At 37.2% G+C, this 19,689-nt stretch overlaps 4 protein-coding genes and 1 pseudogene across 4 annotated transcripts; 2 read left to right on the top strand and 3 right to left on the bottom strand.

Moving 5' to 3' along the window:
* Positions 1–2,076, top strand: part of LOC106329229 — a 5,621-nt pseudogene extending 3,545 nt beyond the window's left edge.
* A 964-nt stretch (positions 2,077–3,040) lies between these two features.
* On the bottom strand, positions 3,041–6,182 carry LOC106328975 (nucleobase-ascorbate transporter 1-like). Its single transcript, XM_013767531.1, has 13 exons — positions 5,884–6,182; positions 5,507–5,604; positions 5,243–5,419; positions 5,065–5,165; positions 4,917–4,992; positions 4,737–4,796; positions 4,475–4,662; positions 4,309–4,405; positions 4,145–4,231; positions 4,007–4,065; positions 3,840–3,931; positions 3,686–3,763; positions 3,041–3,601 (listed from the first exon to the last, which is right to left on the bottom strand). Exons 1-13 carry the CDS (start codon positions 5,957–5,959, stop codon positions 3,228–3,230), a joined length of 1,563 nt encoding a protein of 520 aa, XP_013622985.1. The 5' UTR covers positions 5,960–6,182; the 3' UTR covers positions 3,041–3,227.
* Positions 6,183–6,933: 751 nt separating this feature from the next.
* Positions 6,934–9,799, bottom strand: LOC106331500. The gene is made up of 10 exons (XM_013769876.1): positions 9,521–9,799; positions 9,208–9,361; positions 8,558–8,732; positions 8,276–8,391; positions 8,120–8,179; positions 7,862–8,000; positions 7,689–7,755; positions 7,535–7,606; positions 7,372–7,437; positions 6,934–7,240 (listed from the first exon to the last, which is right to left on the bottom strand). The coding sequence occupies exons 1-10, from the start codon at positions 9,710–9,712 to the stop codon at positions 7,100–7,102; spliced, it is 1,182 nt and encodes a 393-aa protein (XP_013625330.1). The 5' UTR covers positions 9,713–9,799; the 3' UTR covers positions 6,934–7,099.
* Positions 9,800–10,191: 392 nt separating this feature from the next.
* On the bottom strand, positions 10,192–15,506 carry LOC106334951 (aconitate hydratase 2, mitochondrial). The gene is made up of 19 exons (XM_013773358.1): positions 15,040–15,506; positions 14,846–14,950; positions 14,351–14,604; positions 14,083–14,268; positions 13,727–13,888; positions 13,413–13,557; positions 13,182–13,324; positions 13,052–13,108; positions 12,878–12,957; positions 12,718–12,793; positions 12,405–12,590; positions 12,250–12,317; positions 12,039–12,157; positions 11,822–11,943; positions 11,629–11,727; positions 11,065–11,544; positions 10,884–10,982; positions 10,565–10,807; positions 10,192–10,483 (listed from the first exon to the last, which is right to left on the bottom strand). The coding sequence occupies exons 1-19, from the start codon at positions 15,332–15,334 to the stop codon at positions 10,415–10,417; spliced, it is 2,988 nt and encodes a 995-aa protein (XP_013628812.1). The 5' UTR covers positions 15,335–15,506; the 3' UTR covers positions 10,192–10,414.
* On the top strand, positions 15,391–19,496 carry LOC106330390 (autophagy-related protein 8d). Its single transcript, XM_013768863.1, has 6 exons — positions 15,391–15,432; positions 18,198–18,222; positions 18,290–18,423; positions 18,843–18,895; positions 18,991–19,109; positions 19,211–19,496. The coding sequence occupies exons 1-6, from the start codon at positions 15,391–15,393 to the stop codon at positions 19,303–19,305; spliced, it is 468 nt and encodes a 155-aa protein (XP_013624317.1). The 3' UTR covers positions 19,306–19,496.
* Positions 19,497–19,689: the final 193 nt, after the last annotated feature.

Here is a 19,689-nt window from a genome sequence, read left to right as displayed (position 1 = left end):
CGGTTTTGGCGGGAAAACTTGATTTTGTGGTTTTGGTGGAAAAACTCAAATTAGGTTTTGGCGGAAAAAACACAATTTTTGTTTTTTTGACGGAAAAACTTTATTCTTAGTTGTGGAGCAAAAACTCGATTTTGCGATTTTGGGAGGAAAACTTTTGATTTAATGCTCAACAAATTGGCGGAAAGAATCATATCATATCTTAATTTTTCTAGTTTTATCTTTAAAATTTAAGAACAAAAATAAATGAAATATTTTTTTCAATTAAATGAGTTAACCCTGGTACCAGCCCTAACCTTTTGATTATAATAGGGTTAAAATAGGACTGGGTTAATATAGGACTGGGTTTATAATAAACAAAAGAGGGTTGAGCCCTAACCCTGTAGTTAACATCCCTAGTTAAAGGGTCTTAAAAGAGTTGATTTCTCTAGAAATAGTCTCTCTGGGAGTATACCTGGATATTTTTCTGACTTTTCCTCACTGGAGTATCTCAATCTATCTGTTAACAACTTCGACGGAAATTTGCCTACAGAAGTAAAGTTTCGGAATACTACTATGGTTTCCATATTTGGAAACAAAAATCTATGTGGAGGCATCAAGGGATTTAAACTAAAGCCATGCTTCACTGAAACACAACGGAGGAGATCAAAGCATCACTTTCTTTTAAACAAAGTTGTGATCGGGGTTAGCGGAAGCATCGCTTTGCTTTTGCTGCTGTTCGTAGTTTTCGTTTTGCTACGTTGGTTCAGAAAAGGAAAGAAGAATCATATAACTAATAATCCAACTCCTTCAACACTGGAGGTTTTTCATGAGAAGATTAGTTATGGAGAGATTCGAAATGCGACTGACGGTTTCTCTTTGAGCAATATGATTGGGTCAGGTAGTTTCGGTACCGTGTTTAAGGCTTTGTTCCCTGCGGATAACAAGGTTGTTGCCGTGAAAGTTTTAAACATGCAGATACGTGGAGCAATGAAGAGTTTTATGGCAGAATGTGAATCATTGAAGAACATAAGGCATCGTAATCTCGTGAGACTATTGACGGCTTGTTCCAGCATCGATTTCCAAGGAAACGAATTTAGAGCTCTTGTTTATGAGTTTATGTCTAATGGAAGCTTTGATATGTGGCTGCACCCAGGGGAAGTTGAAGAGATTTTTAGGCCTTCAAGAACCTTGACACTTCTTGAAAGGCTCAACATTGGCATTGACGTGGCGTCTGTATTGGATTATCTTCATGTTCATTGTCATGAACCTATTGCTCATTGTGATATTAAGCCAAGCAATGTCCTCCTAGACGATGATTTTACTGCACATGTTAGTGACTTTGGTCTCGCTCGTCTTCTACTCAAGTTCGACCAGGAGTCTTTTTTCAACCAACTAAGTTCTGCTGGTGTTAGAGGAACCATCGGTTATGCCGCGCCAGGTAAAATTATCACACGTATGTAATATTATACGAAGAAAATTAACACATTTTTAATATAAACTTGTTTCCATGAATTATGGTGCAGAGTATGGAATGGGAGGACAACCAACAATACATGGTGATGTGTATAGTTTTGGGGTTCTCCTTTTGGAAATGTTCACCGGAAAAAGACCGACCAATGAATTATTTGGAGGGAACTTCACACTAAACAGCTATACCAAGTCGGCATTGCCCGAGCGAGTGTTGGACGCTGTTGATAAATCGATTCTTCAAAATGGTCTCAAAGTTGGTTTCCCTGTTGTTGAATGCTTGACACTTGTTTTGGAGGTGGGACTTAGGTGTTGTGAAGAGTCCCCAGCGAACCGGTTGGCAACGAGTGAAGCCAAAAAGGAGTTAATCTCAATCAGAGAGAGGTTCTTCAAAGCTACAAGAACAGCAAGAGGTTGAATCGTTAAGGTTTTCTCTACAAACTTGCAATCAACTTAAATGACTAATTATTTTAGGCCTTTAAATTATCGTTTTCATCATGTGTTGGTTTGCTATTTTATGTATTCTTAAAATTGCATAATATTGTTGACAGGATGTTTTATTATTTTCCAGACAAAAAATAAATACATTAAAAATGTTGGTGTGGATTGAAGTTATAAGTTTCCTTGTTGTGATCTCAGTTTCTTTTACGTTCGTCTACGACCACAAGTAACAAGAGTGCATTACATTTAATTAATGTATGGAAAAGGGTTGACAATATCTGATTTACAACATCAGTTTGTATCAGTTTATGGATGACATTTGAATAAAAAATGTTTTGTTCTTAACTTAGATCACAACGTCCTCCAGAAATGACATAAGAATTTGGTAAATCTATTAGAAATGATGGTCTGCATTCCATGGAAAGTTGGAAACAAACAACCTGTCTAAATAACAACTAGGTAATCAAAAATGCATTATCAGTCTTATGACAAGGAGTTAAATGAACTATTTTTGAGAACCTATCTAAAGCCACAAAGACACGATACCTATCTTTTTTAGTTCTTGGAAGTTCTAACATAAAGTCAATTAACTCATCAGTCCAACGTTCCTTAGGAATCAGCAAAAGAGTGTATCCATACCATGAGGCGTGCCTTGACATTAGCCTTGGCCTGCTTACGAGAGACCCATCAGCTACAAATCTTTCTCACATCTCTCCTCATATTTGACCAATATAAATGATTGTGAAGAGTGCTCAAGGTTTTGGCAACTCCAGAGGGCTCTATCAGACTTCTTCTATGTACTTTTATAATGAACACATTTAAAAAAAAAAAAAACTGAGACTTCCATCAATAAAAATGTATTTTAGAAGGTTTTTTTAAAGAAAACTTAATTTGATTTGTACTTTGATTATCAGAATTAGAAATGTGTACTCCATATTATACCAGTGAAAGAAGTTCTCTATTCAGAAAATGACATAAAAGTGAATCTGTTACAATTAAATTGATGATAAGTTTGGACAAGAACTCGATTCGATTGTAAAGTTAGATATAACGGATAATGTAAAATCTATTCGAGCATATTGATTGACCTGAATAAATAAAGTAAACTGAAAAGCTTGTACAAGAAGTGATTCCATTCACACAAAACCCAAAAAAAGAAATAATTCTAATCATATCTTATTAAAATCTACAGAAAGAAGAGATTGAATCCTAAAGCAAACAAACTACTTGAATAATGGAGGTCATCAATTTAAAAAACCACCACCCAAAGAAAAGAATAATAATCAGAATCTAAAAGCAGCAGCCTCTGTTTCCTCATGAAAGCATGTCAATATAATTTATTAAGTAGGAGGGAAGAATCTGTTGAGGTTAAAGGGCAAATTGTAGAACTCTTCATTACGGTTATCTCCTCGAAAGTTCCTAAACTTGACCCACCAAGGCATCCCTCTGTCTTTCTTCGACATCTCCACGTCAACTGTATTGTCCATAAAAACCGCAATGATCAGACCAACGGTCGGTGGAGACATGAACACCGTGTTCAAGAAGGCGTTGAACCATCCCGCGTCTGTGTGAACTAGCCCGTAATGTCTAGCGTCCCAGTAATGAACAAAGAACTGAGGTATCGAGATTCCAAGAAAGAGCGAAAGGCCAGTGATCGTTAAGTTTCTCATGCTGTTCATGTTTGTGAACTGAAGAAGCGAGAGACCAACCGCAGCTGCAAAGAAATGTAATCAAGATAAAGATTATGTTTTGATAGACAAACAATCACATGTTTTCCTATTAATCTTAATGGTCTTACCAACGAGGCCGAAGAGGACACAGTGCAATGCTGCGTAGATAGGCACTGGTATAGACGCGAAAACAGCACCGAATTTGCCTGTTCGAGACAAAAAAACAACACAACTTCAAGATGACAAGAGATGATAAACGAAGTATGAGTTAAGGTGTAATACCTAATATAGAGAAGAAGATCATGAAGCCTGCTGATACTTGAACGACGCGACGGCTTCCTACTCTTGTTAACCCAAGAAGTCCTACATTCTCTCTGCAATAACACATTTATTAGAGAGTGTGTGTTTATATATAAATATAAGAATATAGAACAGTAAGCTTTGCTTACACTAAAACAGTAGAGCCTGTGCCTGTTCCGAAAAGACCATCAAGCAACACACCAATACCCTGACAAGAACATAGCAAATACAAATATAAGAATATTTATTTTTTAATGTGTTTCTTTATGAAAACTACTTATATTTACCTGCCATCCAATGCCTCTACTCAATACATAAGCAGGAGGGGGTGTGGCTATAGCTAATCTTGAAGCCGCCATGTAAGCTCCAGTAGACTGCACAAACCAATCATTAATTTTAATACTCAAATCTCATTTCATCCTTCCCTAACAACAGTCTGCTTGGTTTATACCTCGACCATGGATACAAGAACCGCAGACATCATAGCAAACGAATGGCCTACTGCAAACGTTGGAGGGCCCCACTGGAGAGGGTATGGGAATTTGAACCTGGTGAGACATTAACAATGAGAATATGTAGAATGTAAACCACAATATAAGAGCTGTTCATATACATACCACGGAGCGGTCGATATAAGATTAGCTTTGTCTGTGCGACAACTATGCTGTGTAAGAGATGGCTTGTGTCTGTATGCTCCACTAGCGGTCAAGATAATGGCGTAGATCCAAACAAATGTTACGCAGATCAAGATTGGAAATCGTTCGAAGATTGGGACATCTTTAAAGGGTCTGACATGTTTAAGATACTGCCAAGAAGAATGTGACATAATAATAAGCAAACGAAAGAAAGAAAGGTGAAACTTAGACAAAGCTTCTTTACTTGAGTTAGTCCGATGACAAGCAGTAGCATCGGTAGTCCAATCTCAATGCAGTTTCCAAGCTGAAATTCAGAGTTAATAAATATATATAATTAGTTGGTGTAAGTTGGGGGATACAGAGCTTCGGCCCCGAACCTCCTGGTATTCAAAAAAAAAAAACACAAGGGTGTGGAATGGGCTACCTGTGGAAATCCTCGCTGGAACATTCCGAGACCAACCAATCCAACAACTGGTGCCATTCCAAGAGGACTGAAAAACCTGAGATTTTCAAAAGTAATCAGAATTTTGGATAAAAAGAATGTTATAATTAATTAAGGGCAATGAATGTACCTTGAGAAAAGACCCCATACTTGGCTATAGCCAAGAATGATTTGTATGCTTGAAGCTACAATCAATGCCCCTTGTATAGCTCTCATAGTGTGAATAAACCTCTGCAAAGAACATACTATTTACCAAATAATCTTGTGTGGCATATTCTCATTAGGCCTTCTTCTTTTTTTTTTTTTACCTCATGATCATTGGAGATCTTTTGTAAGGATGAGTCATTAATGATGTAAGCAATGGGGATAACATAAGCGAAAGAGCCTCCAACGACAGCAGGCAACCTCGTACCAAAAAGAGATTGAACAAGCGTCTTGATTCCAGCAACAAAGAGTAGCGTCTGCATAACCCTTGCTTTGTCTCCCTTTTGGACACAGATTAAGGTTATATATAGATTAGCACGGGCATTAAACATGGAAACGTACCAAGAGATGTTGTAAGGAGGGCTTACATCAGTCCCACCCATTGCTGGTACGAGCAATGCGGGTATAAAAGCACTTGATCCAAGCATTAGAATGTAGTTTTGAAATGCTAGTAACACCGTCTCAGCTGCAATAACACACACAAACAATGTTTCAAATTGGATTTTAGAACGTTGTTGTTACAGTTACATCTCAAACGGCAAAAAAAGAGGTTAGGTAAAAGAAATCAGGACTCTGAAAACTCCATGAAAGGCCCACCAAAACTCGTGTTTCCTTAATTAGAATAATTTAGTTAGAAAATTAAGTTCATTAGAGTCATTGGTCCATTAAGCATATATAATATTCAACTGCACACAAACTATATAAATAAATAGAAAGAGAGAGAGAGAGAGAGGGGGTTTATTACGCCAAGGAGGATTAGAGTCGATGCAATACTCAAGGTCTTGAAGCTGTTCCATTGGAGGATGGCTTATCTCCGCCATGGCTTCACAGCCAGAGGAAGAAGACGACGTAAAGGAAGAATAAACAAAAAAAAGTAGAAGAACCCAGGTAAAGTAGAGATATAAAGTGAGAAAAAACAGGAAAAAATAAATAAATGTTAATATGCAGTTCAAAAAAAAGGAAAAATAAATAAAGAATTAATAAAAAGGAATCTGCAAAAGAGAGACAGTGGGCACTGCGAATTTAAAAGCTTCTCTGCAACTTCTCTTCTGGCGTGGCTTTGAATTCATGAAAGAGAGACATTTCCTTCTCTTTCTCCTCTTTTTGAAAATTTTGGTTATTTACGGATTCGCCCCTCATTAACTTCTGTATCGACTAGGTGGGGCCCTCGCAAGAGTTACTTCATTTCTCAAGTTATTTTGGTTTTAAAATTTGTTGTTGCTAGTTGTTTGCATGACGAGATCTTTAAATGCCAAAATCTTTTCACCTTGTTTCCGAAAAATAATCTTAGTATAAATTTATACTGTACCATTTTTTCAGTTTACCTTTTTGTTTGTAAATTAATTCTGTTAAATAATTTATAAATGTCTATAAATCCAAACCCAAACCACTCTTTAAATACTAAAATCCTTAACAATGATTACTAAATTCTAAATCCAAATGTATTTTTGATTGAATTTTTTTTTAAAATGGCAATTAACTTATGATATTTCAAATAATTTCTCGAGATTAAAATGAAACATTTCACTTTTCCTTATAAAAATATGATTAAGTTCGTCCAGTTACAAAATTATGGGTTGCATATGTTATATCTTTTTATTGACAAGCATATTTTATACTAGTAATTAGCTTAAGCCTACTGCCTAAGTATCAAACAAAATGTTTTTTGTTGCAAGAGATGAAACCGTTTCTTTTTCTGTGTAGCTATCAACTAAATAAACATAAACCATATTACGTTATCCAGAACTAATCAACACAACTAACATACAAAGTGTTGTCATATTTCCAAGGCTAGTAACCAAAAATAAATGAAATTTAATACCCAAAAAGATGGAGTTACTGAGGAAAAGATGGAGTTACTGAGGTTTGGATTTTGCATTGTACCAACAAGTAGAGTAGGCAAAAGAAAATACAAAAAAAAAAAATAGAATAAAAATGGGACAATGCTACTACGCTGATGCTTATTCTGTATCTTTAGCAGGTCCCGTGTAAATGGTGTAGCTCACCGACATGAGAATGAGCAAACACCCAACAATGCGGCTAAACAAGCCTGACGATCCTGCTTTTCCGCTACCAAGTATCCATAACTGCGACAACACCACCTAACCCACAAGAAAGACAACTCAAAACTAAGTCTTTCTACTTCACACCTTAGTGGCGAACCGAAGCAAGATTCATCATCTCTGTCCTAAACCCTCAGACTGTCATTATTATTAAGGAAATGGAACTCTACCTCGATGTACAATACGTTTGCGGCTTTGCTGATTTTCTCAAGCTGAAGTCCACGTGCCAAAAGTACCTTTAAACCAGTAGAAAACACACACATCACCTTAATCATGAGACTTGCCTGCAAAATAAAAAACTGTGCAGAAGCAGAAGGTTGTTGAATGTCTCACCTCAGCACAAAACGCCAGCAACCCAAGTACAATCATGCAAATAAGGGTCTCAAACGCTGGTAGCACAAAGCTCTGTATAAGAAGAATCAAGGTTATGAGTCATGAGTAAGAGTAATGATCAAGCAACACTTTTTTGTACTTGCACAAAACATACCTCCAAGGAAAACATACAAATAGCTGCAGCTGGGCAAGCTACCAAACCAAACGAAAGGACCGTGTTCCTGCGAAAATGCAAATCATTGATTGATTTCTTCATTGAACTTCAAAATTTTCACTAAAGAGGCAAACCATGTTGGATCAACGACACATCTGAATCTTAAATCTCACACTGGCTGTTCCGATGCTTTAGCAGCTGCCTTTATGAGACAATAGCTGACTCCTCCAGTGATTGATGAAAATAAACCCAACAAGAGCGCATAAATATGATGGTTTCCTTTGAGATTTTCACTCTTTACTTCTGATCCAACTACCAAGAGAAGATAAGTGAATCAACATGACACCTTCGTTTCCTCATGCATAAAGGACATCCAGGTGGAGTTTTATGAATACATTAAATGGAACTATTTTGTTAACTCACTTCTGTACCTTGGACAGTAAGTGTTGGGCCGAAAATAAAAAGAACGCCAAAGAAGCTGCAAGCAAGACCTGGACCAGTGCAGAAAAAAGGTCAAACACTTGCTTTGTTGTCAGCTCACAGTGCATACACATCAGGAGCTAAAGCTAGAGGAAAAAGCTCTGTACCTCCAATATCAGTTATTTTCAACTTCTCATGCAAAATAACACGTGCTGCAATGGAAGCCATAACTGGATTCACAAAGCTTAGTACAATAGCTTGGGACAAGGGCAACATTTGGATGCTGTGGTTCATAATGTCAACAACACAAGTGAAAAAGAGGGTTACAAGTCTCATTTTGCTACCAATGACAAACTGATTTGTGTGAAAAGAGACAGTTGCTAACTGAGATTTCAAAACAAATTGATATAATGGTTAATGAAATGTGAGCAGAGTGTAAGTTTGATTACCTAAAGATGAAACTAAACAAAGAAAGATAACCCACAAGGGCTCGTGAAATCAAAAGCTTCCTGGCATGCGCAGGTCCAAACACTGGTTGTCCGATTCTTTTCAAGCAAATGTATGATAGTATCAAGATAATAGTGCATCTCAGGAACGCGGTCTCAAACAAAGGAATCGGCTCAACTGTCATAAGCAAAGGCATCCACATCAATATATTTGGATAACTGAAAAAGCTAAAAGGGTGAACTAAGATTGCACTATTCTAAGTAGAGATTCCATTTTCAACTGGATAAGACAAGCTAAAAACAGGTCCACCGTTTCAGACACCTAAACATCCCACCATGTGAGCAAAGGACAAGATGCAGAGCTTTAAACACAAATAAATTCCATATGTATAGATAACTGATAAAGCTAAAATGGTTTGAAATAAACTTGCACTACTCTAAGTAGAGATTCCATTTTCAACTAGAAAAGACAGAAAATTTACAAAACATCCAATATAGATTCCCACAATGTGAACAAAGGACAAGATGTTAACACAAAAATAATTTATATATGTTGAAAAGAAGTAATAATTCTTTCTAGTCTTCTCCAAAAAGTTACACAAACCCATGAAACACAGCACAAAGATGATAAAATCAAAAGGAGAGTCACTAACCAGAAAAAGAAACTGAAAGTAACTCCATGATGAGGTAGAGTGTGGATGACAAGGCCATACAGAGTAAGCCAGAGTAACGTGACCCACTCCAAACCCATGATGAAAACTGAATTACTGGTGATATCTCACTTTCACTTACTCTAATCACTTGCTCCTGCACACAAACACCTCACACTCAACATTCCAAACGAAATCTGATCTCACTTCTTGTGGAATATCAAAATTAGGCAAGCATTACATGGAATCAGTTTACTTTCCAATTGAAATCGTATCGAATTGTGCTGATCAAAGCTAGAGGAGTTATTTGTCTTACCCTTGGTCTGCGTCGAGCGTAGGAGGGGGAGAAGATGTTGAACCTGGGTCTTTGGTTCTGACTCAGGAGAGGGACGATTTCGCCGGAAGCTAATGAAGGGACCGAGGCTGATTTTTCCAAATCCGGTGAATCGAGATCGCGGACGGTAAGCTCCAGGTGGTCGTCTTCGTCGGCGATTCTGATCTCTGCCATCGCTACGAAAACTGCATCTAACGGGAAGATGACGAAAGAGTCAAAAAAAAAAAAAAAAAAAAAAAAAAAAAAAAGCGCCGCGTCGAAACTCTTTCTTCAGGATCAGGATTTGACGTTTGCCGTTAAGAGGCGGCGTTAACGACGATGATTATTTGTAAAGTCTTTTTTTTTTTTTTTTTGACGTCTATTATTTGTAAAGTCTAAACACGGGCTTAAAGAACAGAAAATATAAATCTAAAATTAATATGGTTCAACGTACAGTAGTTGGAATTGATCCTCTAATTTAGTTTAATCTTATTAATAAGGTTTGATCATACTTGGAATTTGATCATTAAGCTGTTTAATTTCTTAAAGAAAGTTCGACATGGATCTGTTGTTTGATTACTTTTGTTTGAGGCCATTGTTGAATAATCTTAACATTTGATTGCTATACATCCGCAGCATTTTCCATTAATACGAAGATTTAAAAGATCTATTGAGAGAGAGAGATTCGTTTTTATTTCTTTAGGAGAATAATACATTCATGCCTTGCAAGTTGCACAAACTTAAAAGGGAGCCATACGAGTAAACTTACAACTGAAATCTCGACAGACTTATCTGCCTTCTTTTTAAAAAAAATAAAAATCACATTATGAAAAAACAGGTCATAAAGCTCCTTTTCTCTTTATTAAAAAAGATGCATCAGTTCCTTTCACCTTTCCACTACTGCTTGCTCAAGTTTCTGATGACATATGGAAGTATACCTCCATGGTTGAAGTATGCCAATTCCACCTGCACATTTACCCCCCATTAATTAGTTCACATTGAGAAAATGCCTTTTTGAAAACGGATTATTCTATTCTCTTCACTTACCTCAGTGTCAAAGCGGACTGTGCAACTGAAAGACTTTCCGTTGTCAGTAGTGACGGTAACATCTTGGCCAGGTCTTATCTCTGAGATATCGGTTGGGAGATGGATAGTGTAACGCTCATGACCCGTCAATCCAAGTGTGTCTGCATCTTCACCAGACTTAAAGCACAACGGGATGATTCCCATTCCCACCAAGTTGCTTCGGTGAATCCTTTCGAAACTCTTGGCTATCACTGCTTTCACACCCTGAAAAGTTCAAATGTCTCAGTGGATGTAAAATTTAGTGACAAGTTTATGCAAGCGAAAGGGGTTCTAAACAAACCTGTAGCATAGGTCCCTTAGCCGCCCAATCACGTGAGCTACCACTTCCATACTCGGCTCCAGCTAGAATAATCGTGTCTTCACCAGATGACTTGTACCTCTGATAATACAGTAGACATTGAACATGATCAACTTTATAATCAATAGTATAAAGTTTGATTAGATAAAACAAACAAACGAACCATGGCTGCGTCGAAGACTGAAAGCTTCTCTCCAGAAGGAATGTGAACAGTCTTGGGTCCAACTTCCCCATTCATGAGCTTGTTAACGATACGGATGTTAGCAAAAGTTCCCCTGGCCATTATTTCGTCATTCCCACGGCGACTTCCATATGAGTTGAAGTCCTTGCGATCAACCCCACGCTCCATGAGATATTTTGCAGCGGGACTGTCCTTTTGGATGTTTCCAGCTGGAGAGATGTGATCAGTGGTGATACTGTCCCCAAAGTTGAGCAAACAGTAAGCATCCTTCACACTGTGTGGACCTGGAGGATCCATGGTCATGTCCTTGAAGTATGGTGGCTCGTGAATGTAAGTCGACTTGGGATCCCATGAGTAGAGGGTGTTTTCAGGAACAGACAGCTCATTCCACATCGGGTTACCCTTGGTGATCGACTCGTATGTTGCTCGGAACATGTCAGGCAAAACACTGGATTGAACAACCTGGTCCATATGTCGAAAGACTAGTTTAATAATCCTGTATCAGAGGGGAGTTTTGTTCTCTGGTTGTAAGTTAAATATATATACCTCAGCAATTTCTTCCGTGGTTGGCCAGATGTCCCTTAGGAAGACGTCCTTGCCGTTCTTTCCAGTGCCGATAGGCTCTGTTTCAAAGTCGATGTTAACCTGGGAAATAAGATGAAAAAAAGAGTGTTAAATTAGCAATATGATGAGGACAAAAATGCAGGTTGAAATTTGACAAGTTCACGCAATTTATTACCGTTCCAGCAAGAGCGTAGGCAACAACCAGAGGAGGAGATGCAAGGTAGTTGGCTCTTGTTAGCGGATGAACACGACCCTCAAAGTTCCTGTTTCCAGAAAGCACAGCAGCCGCCACAATGTCTAACAATAAGCAATAACAAATTAGCCACATAATTTAGTGTAATATAAAGGCAGAAAGTCCAAAGTAAGTCTTAGTTGTGAATCTCAAAAAGTACCATTTTCTGTGATAGCAGCTCCCACTGATTCATTAATTTCTCCAGAGTTACCAATGCACGTAGTGCAGCCATAACCCACAATATTGAAACCTTGCTGGTTCAGATATTCTTGCAGTCCACTGCATGGAGTGTAATGTAAACTTAATTTTTTCCACACAGAAGAAAGCTTTAAGCCTTTAACAACAGACAAGTTGAAAATAATATGACATACCTCTTTAGTAAGTATTTTGTAACAACTCCGGAGCCTGGCGCAAGACTTGTCTTTATCCAAGGCTTAACCTAGAGTGGCAAAATTTTTTTACAAGGGATTAGAAAAAGTCAAAGTATCGGAGAGATTTCTAGTTTGATCTAGTGATTGAAACCAACCTGTAGGCCAAGGTCACAAGCCTTTTTCGCAACAAGACCAGCACCAAGCATGACACTGGGGTTTGATGTATTAGTACAGCTTGTGATCGCAGCAATCACCACACTTCCATGTGTAATCTCTGCTGGTTTTCCATTAAAGGAAAAGTTTGCCACTTTTTCCTGTGCCTCTTTAGGGATTGCAAAACCCTGCAAATGTTAAGCACAATTCGTAAATAAACTGTAACATCCAAAATGTGCAACAACAGACAGTACATAGACCGAGTAGGCGCTTAAGAAATAAGACTTCCACATAACGAAGCTTCTAATTACATACCTTGAACCCAACTTTACTGTCGAGACATGAGTTCCAATCAGCTTTCATTTCCTTCAAAGGAACACGATCATGTGGCCTGCACAGTAGATATCAATAAGATTGTCTGATCAAGTAATAAGACAATACACTTAGTGACTACAAGAATCAAGAGAACCCATACCTCTTTGGTCCAGAAATGCAAGGTTCAACATTGTCCAGGTTCAGTTCCAGATATGACGAGTAAGCTCGATCTTGTTGAGGCTGAATTTATTCACAAAGCAAAGAAGTGAAATAAAAACAAGAAAGGAGATGAAAAGCCAAAACCCCAAACATGTAAAGGATAAGGCTGATGTACCTCATCGTAGTCGACAAACATATTGTTTGCCCGAAGGTACGCTTCAATCATGGCCACCTGCCATAAAGTATTAAATCAGCCCAGAGATATGAATATAAAAAGAAAAGAGATTAAAAGACAAAATACTTACAGTCTCATCACTTCTTCCAGTCAATTTGAGATACTGTAGAGTAACATGATCCACAGGGAAGAAGCCCATGGTTGCACCATACTCGGGAGACATATTGGCAATTGTGGCCCTGTCAGCTAGGGACAGACCACTCATACCATCACCTAATAAGAAAAAAAGACTTGAGATTCTCCAAAAAAACGTCTTTAAAAAGGAGCAGAACACTTAAGAGTTCAAAAGACAATAGATTACCATAAAACTCAACAAACTTTCCAACAACACCATGCTTCCTGAGTATCTGAGTCACTGTTAGAACCAAATCAGTAGCTGTAACACCATTACGCATTTTCCCGGACAGCTTGAATCCAACGACACCGGGCAATACCATACTCATCGGCTGACAAAGCAATAAGACTTATCATTAGAAGAACGGTTGAATATAACAAAAATCTCACTGACCGGGAGCAGAAGAGTTACAAAATAAAGTGGTCCAATCTATGTCTAGTAAAGTAATCTCCCGATTTAGCAGTATAAGATGTGGGTGATGTCAACAATCAATAGTTTACCTGGCCAAGCATTGTCGCCTCAGCTTCAATGCCACCAACTCCCCATCCAGCAACTCCCAACCCATCAATCATAGTTGTGTGTGAATCAGTTCCAACCACACTGTCTGGGTAGAGAACGCCTTGGGTGTTGAACACAACTCTTCCAAGATATTCCAAATTGACCTGACATTTTCAAATCAGGGTTAAACCGAGACCAAAACTACGCAAAATAGTTACCTGATGCACAATACCAGAGCCATCAAAATGAACAAATGAAGATAATAAAATGTAAACAACATTTCAATACACTGGAAACATTTGAAAATGATATATACGGAGAACCAAAAGCATGGAGTTGCACACTGCAAAATAGTTACCTGATGCACAATACCAGAGCCAGGAGGCACAACAAGCATGTTCTGGAAAGCAGTAGATCCCCATTTAAGGAAAGCAAACCTCTCCTTGTTCCTCTGGAACTCAAGCTCCATATTTGCTTGCACTGCATTCTCAGATCGAGCAACATCAACTTGAACAGAATGGTCAATCACAAGATCCACTGGAACCTGGGAGACATTGCCCAACGTAAGAAAAATCCAGAAGCCTAAGCCAAAACACATTGCAACAAAAGAAAATTGAAAAAAGTACCAAAGGGTTGATTTTGTTGGAATCACTGCCGAGTTTGTTCATAGCATCACGCATACAAGCAAGGTCAACAACAGCGGGGACTCCAGTAAAGTCCTGAAGAAGAACACGAGCTGGCTTGAACGGAATCTCGACTTGTTTAGGAGCAGTCTTTTCCCAGTCGATAATCTTCTCAACATCTTCCTTGGTGACTTGGAAGTTATCACAGTTACGAATCGCGGATTCAAGGAGAATCCTGATAGAGTAAGGCAGTTTATCTACAAAACAGCGATAATGAAATTAGATCACTCCTACGATGATTTTGTGTAACAAACTTTCTGTTATTCTCGTTAGACCAAAATGAAGAAGGAAGTCAGCTGTTATAGTATGAGCTGATTCCGGTTTACACGGTCCAATACAAACAGACATTTAACCAACCTAAACCATACAATTGATTTACTCTAATAAATCCCTCCTCTAGTGAATCAACCAAACCGTTGATAAGAGATTAATATTTACCAATCCTTGGATCGTTGAGAGCAGGCAAGCTGTAAAACTTCCCGAACTCGCCACCACCAGGCTTAGGAAGAGTAGTGAAAATCCCCTTGAACGGATGCTCCGACGCTGAAACAAAAAAAAAAACAAATAAAGAAAAACTCTTATGATTTGCGAAATCGAAGCTAGATCCGATCGTTTCTCAGAGAAATTATTACCCATGGAAGAGAATTTCCTCTCGAGCCGGTCTAAACCGGGAGAGACGGCTCTGATCTGAGAGCTGAGGCGAAACGGAGACAGTCTGGAGTGAAGGCAATGGCTCCATCGAGGAAGCGATCGGAAAGCGGGTGAGGAAGTGGCGAAAGGTCTCCGACCGAGAAGAGACGAAGGCGGGGAAGGAGATGCGGATGCGGCGGAGGAGGAGGAGGATTGAGACAGGGACGATCGGGAGGAGAGGAGTGGAGAGCGAGAAGAAGCGGCTCGAAGGAGGGAGGAAGATGTGGTTTTATACATGGTGAGAGAAATCAAATCACGGTTTCAGATTGAGGATTCTGATGATTATAGGAAGGATGATTGATGATGAATCAGATGGAAACGAACATGGAGGCGAGGTCTGACGACTGAAGGTGAGAGAGAGAGGCGTGTGGAGACTATACGAAACGAAGACTAGGGCCGCTGATGAGTTCCATATTAAAGAGAATATTGGAAGTGCGATAATGTCTCTGTGGGCCCCGTTTGCACAAAGCATTTCTTCTCTTGATAGATCGATCAGAAATGATACTCTGGAGTCTGGACCGTGAAAAAGGTGTGAATACTGTTGTAAATGGGCTTGTTCAAATCGTATATAATTTCGATTTCGGTTCGGTTTATTAGGTTTTTCAGTTTTTTTGTTACTAAAATATAATTGTCATTTTAGATTCTTTTCTTTCGAGAAAAAAAAATGAATTTAAAATGACAATTACTTAGTTTGATTTCATATGATATGAACTGTAGGAGTCATGTTACTAAAGCAATCATTTATTAAAAAAAAATGCGAGATATTTATAAATAATAGAATATCAAAGAACAACAAAAGAAATATAAATATTTCTATCATCGAATAAAAGTCGATTTAGAACTAAAACCAAAGTTTAAAAATTTTAATATATAAATAATCAAAAACAAAAAACAAGTATGAAATAAAAGCTTTTTTATTCTTCATAGTTGGTATCCATCAAAGATTCAAAGTCATGTTTCCTCCAATCAAACATGAAACTACGTTCACATATAGATGGAAATTGTTAGTAAAATTTGATTAAGTTGAGCTATTTCTTATAAATCTAATAAATCAGTGCTTGCAAAATAAAATATTGAATATTTTCTACTAGAGAGTCCATGAATTCATATATTCGATATTCTTTTGTCTGTCAGATAAAACTACAGTTATATCCTATTTTATGTCAAGATCAACGCTTCTAAGTTCTAACCATATAAAAGAAAGGAACCTCCTATTCGGATCTAATATTTTACCAACAATGCTTAAAAAAAGATTCAGATATAACAGTGGAGATAGAATTCACAAGAATATTTTTGCTATTTCAGACAAAGTAGGGCACTTCACATTGTTCTCCACCATGATAAATTTATCATAGCTTGCTTCCAGGTTATTAGCTGATTCTACTTTAACCTTTTCCATCAAGTAAATACTTAATTCATTAGATGTTTCTACACACTGGTTCACATACTTCATTTTGTTGATAATCATGGGGAATATTGTGGAGCAACAATGAGTGCTACTAGATGAAAATCCACCATTAGTAACCAAACAACCCGTATGTCCAGTTTCACTTTCTTTTGACATGTTCATGTTCCTGTTTTGAAATATTTATATGCATCAAACAACTTATGTAAAAGACTTGTGGCTTTTTCTTTCATTTCAATAGAAGTTGAACTATTTTTGATGTACATCTTCTCAAAGCAAATGGTAGGAAACACCATCTTACTATATGGATCAAAAACAATAGCAACAATAAATATGGGGTTCATGTTATCTAAACCATCCTAATATTTGTCAAACTTACTTCTCTTACATTGGAGATGCCATATCTCTCACTTTAGGATCATGATCATTACCTAATGAGATCAATGATGCATCAGTGCTGGCAATTTTATTCTAACAAATATTGGATGTCACTGTTAAAAAGAAGAAAAGGTCAATGTTGAATCATAAAAAAAAAAAACGCTGACTGCCATAAAGAATTAAATACAACATATGCAGGAAGATTTGGCATTATAGTTTTAGCAGGGAAGATATTCTTAATGGAGAACTTGACTTTTAGAATATTCTCACCAATGTTAAAGGACTACGAAAATGGTGATCCATTTAGAGCAATTCCATCGATGAAATCTCGACGGAGTTCTAATAATTATAAAATAACAAAAAAAATTTGGAAAGAAAACAAGAAAAAGTTCACATTTGAGGACATATGAGAACCTTATTAGTATTCTTATTTTCACTTGTCATTGTCATGATGTAAGTAGCTTAGGTATTGTAAATTTAAATTTAATTAATTAATTAAAATTAATTGAAATAAAAATATTTTATTATTTAGAATCTTTTTAGATCTCAACCGATGAGGTAGTTCTTATGTGTTATGCGATATCAAAGCGGAAGTGTGTGGATGGATTGCGATGTAACAAGTAGATTGTATCCGGTCATTTTATAATCGATAAAAAGTTTTTGTTTACAATATATACCAGCAAAGATAATATCATTTTAGACCAATGACGAAGTTGGACAAAGTTGTTTATTAGTCTATACTTTAATTGTGCAAGTTAGTATTGTGTTATTACTTTTCAAGTTTCAAATTGGTAAAAATATATTTGTTGAGTATGTTCATGTAATATGTAAAAACCGCATTTAATGTTAATACCTAAAGATAATGGACAAATTTTCAAAATAGTACATTTCTAACTTTATGTCACAAAAATAGTCTTCAAAAACTAAAATGACCAAAATAACATTTTATGTTTTGAAAAATTTAAATTTTTTTTATTTTTCAAACTTTGAAATCTTATCCCAAAACCCCAATCCCCAACTCTAAACCCTAAAACCAAAAACTCTAAACTCTAAACCCTAAACCCTTAACCCTAAACCCTAAACCCTAAACTCCACCTCTTAATTCTAAACCCTAAACTCCACCCCTAAACTCTAAACCCTAAACTCTAAACCCTAAACCCTAAATCATAAACCCCACCCCTTAACTCTAAATCTTAATGTCTAAATTAATTTACCATTGGAGTATTAGTGTATATTTATCTCTTTTGATAAAATATTAAGTGTTATTTTGATCATTTTTATTGTTAGAGGCTATATCTGTGGAAAAAAATTTTTTAGTGCTATGCTAGTCATTTTCTGAAAGGTAATCTCTAGCTGGCAAAAAAAATTTAATATATATATATGTATGTAAAGACTATAAATATTTCAAGTGCATCTCGTTCGATATCCCAATTCGACGTTTAGCAAACCCTCCTTCTCAATTATCTTCTTCCTCTCCCTCTCTCTCTCAGCGAAACGCGTGCAGTTATGGCGATCAGTTCCTTCAAGCAAGAGCATCCTCTCGGTTAGTTTTCGCCTTCCCCCCTCCTTCTGAACGCTTTTCATCTTCTGATTTAACCCTAATCGCCCAATCTTGATGATCGTTGTATCTCATCCCTCGGGTTTTTAGCGAAATTTCGAAAATCTGGTTTGCTTTAATCTTAGAAACATGTCAATTCGAGTACCAGGTTTCGTCAATTTCAATTGCTTTTCGCATATGCGTTGATTTAAAGCATACGATTGAAGATTGCACTTGTCTCTCCAATCCTCATATACAATATTAATCTCTGTTCATGTATCGGAACTAATGGATGATTAAAGATAATCATATTCACTTGATTGTTTACATAGAATACCTGTATGTACTACCAGACTCTCCACCATCTATCTTATTTCAAGAAAGTTTCATACTTTGGCTTATTCTGTACGTTTGATATTTTGCAGGTCATTGTGGAAAGAGCCGAAAAGAGTGATGTCCCTGATATTGATAAGAAAAAGTATGTTTCTTTTTTTTAGAAATTCTTGATTTCATAGCTTATTGCTTAGGGATATGTATGCATGTTCTTAATGACTTCATGTGAAAAACTTTCAGGTACTTGGTCCCAGCTGATCTGACTGTTGGTCAGTTTGTTTATGTTGTACGCAAGCGTATCAAGCTTAGTCCTGAGAAAGCCATCTTCATTTTCGTCAAGAACGTTCTTCCACCTACTGGTTTGATTATTCCCTAATCATCTTTCTTGTCCAGTTCAAGTAGCTGATCAGATCTTTTTTTGCTACTAGTGGTAGTGTTATCATCTTTTCTTTTATTGCAGCTGCGATAATGTCTGCGATTTATGAAGAGCACAAAGACGAAGACGGGTTTCTCTACATGAGTTACAGTGGCGAGAACACGTTCGGGATCTTCTAATGCGCTTTGGAGCTACCAATATATCTCTGAACCTTGATGCATCGGTCTGCTATGTACATTCTTTCGATTTCTCTCTCTCTCCTTGGTTATCTCTGAAACTACGGAACTTGCTTTGTTATGGTGGAACATATATTCGTTTCATGGTCTTGCTTTGCTTTGATGCTACTACTATTAACCGCATTCTAATTCTCTCCAAGTCATCTTTACAAATATCATTCATTACTGTCACGTTGTAATATTACATTTTGACAACAACCTGGCTGTAAAAACAATCCCCGTAAATTAAGATTACCGAAGCCACTTGGGTCAGACATTGACTAATCTGATTAAAGAGTGGAGAAGAATTAAAAAATATAATCGGACGGTGGAGAAAGAGTGATGTAG

Source organism: Brassica oleracea, chromosome C3 (assembly GCF_000695525.1).
Source record: "Brassica oleracea var. oleracea cultivar TO1000 chromosome C3, BOL, whole genome shotgun sequence".
Lineage (NCBI taxonomy): Eukaryota > Viridiplantae > Streptophyta > Magnoliopsida > Brassicales > Brassicaceae > Brassica > Brassica oleracea.
Note: the sequence above shows the minus strand (reverse complement) of the source record. Positions and strands in the feature narration are given on the sequence as shown.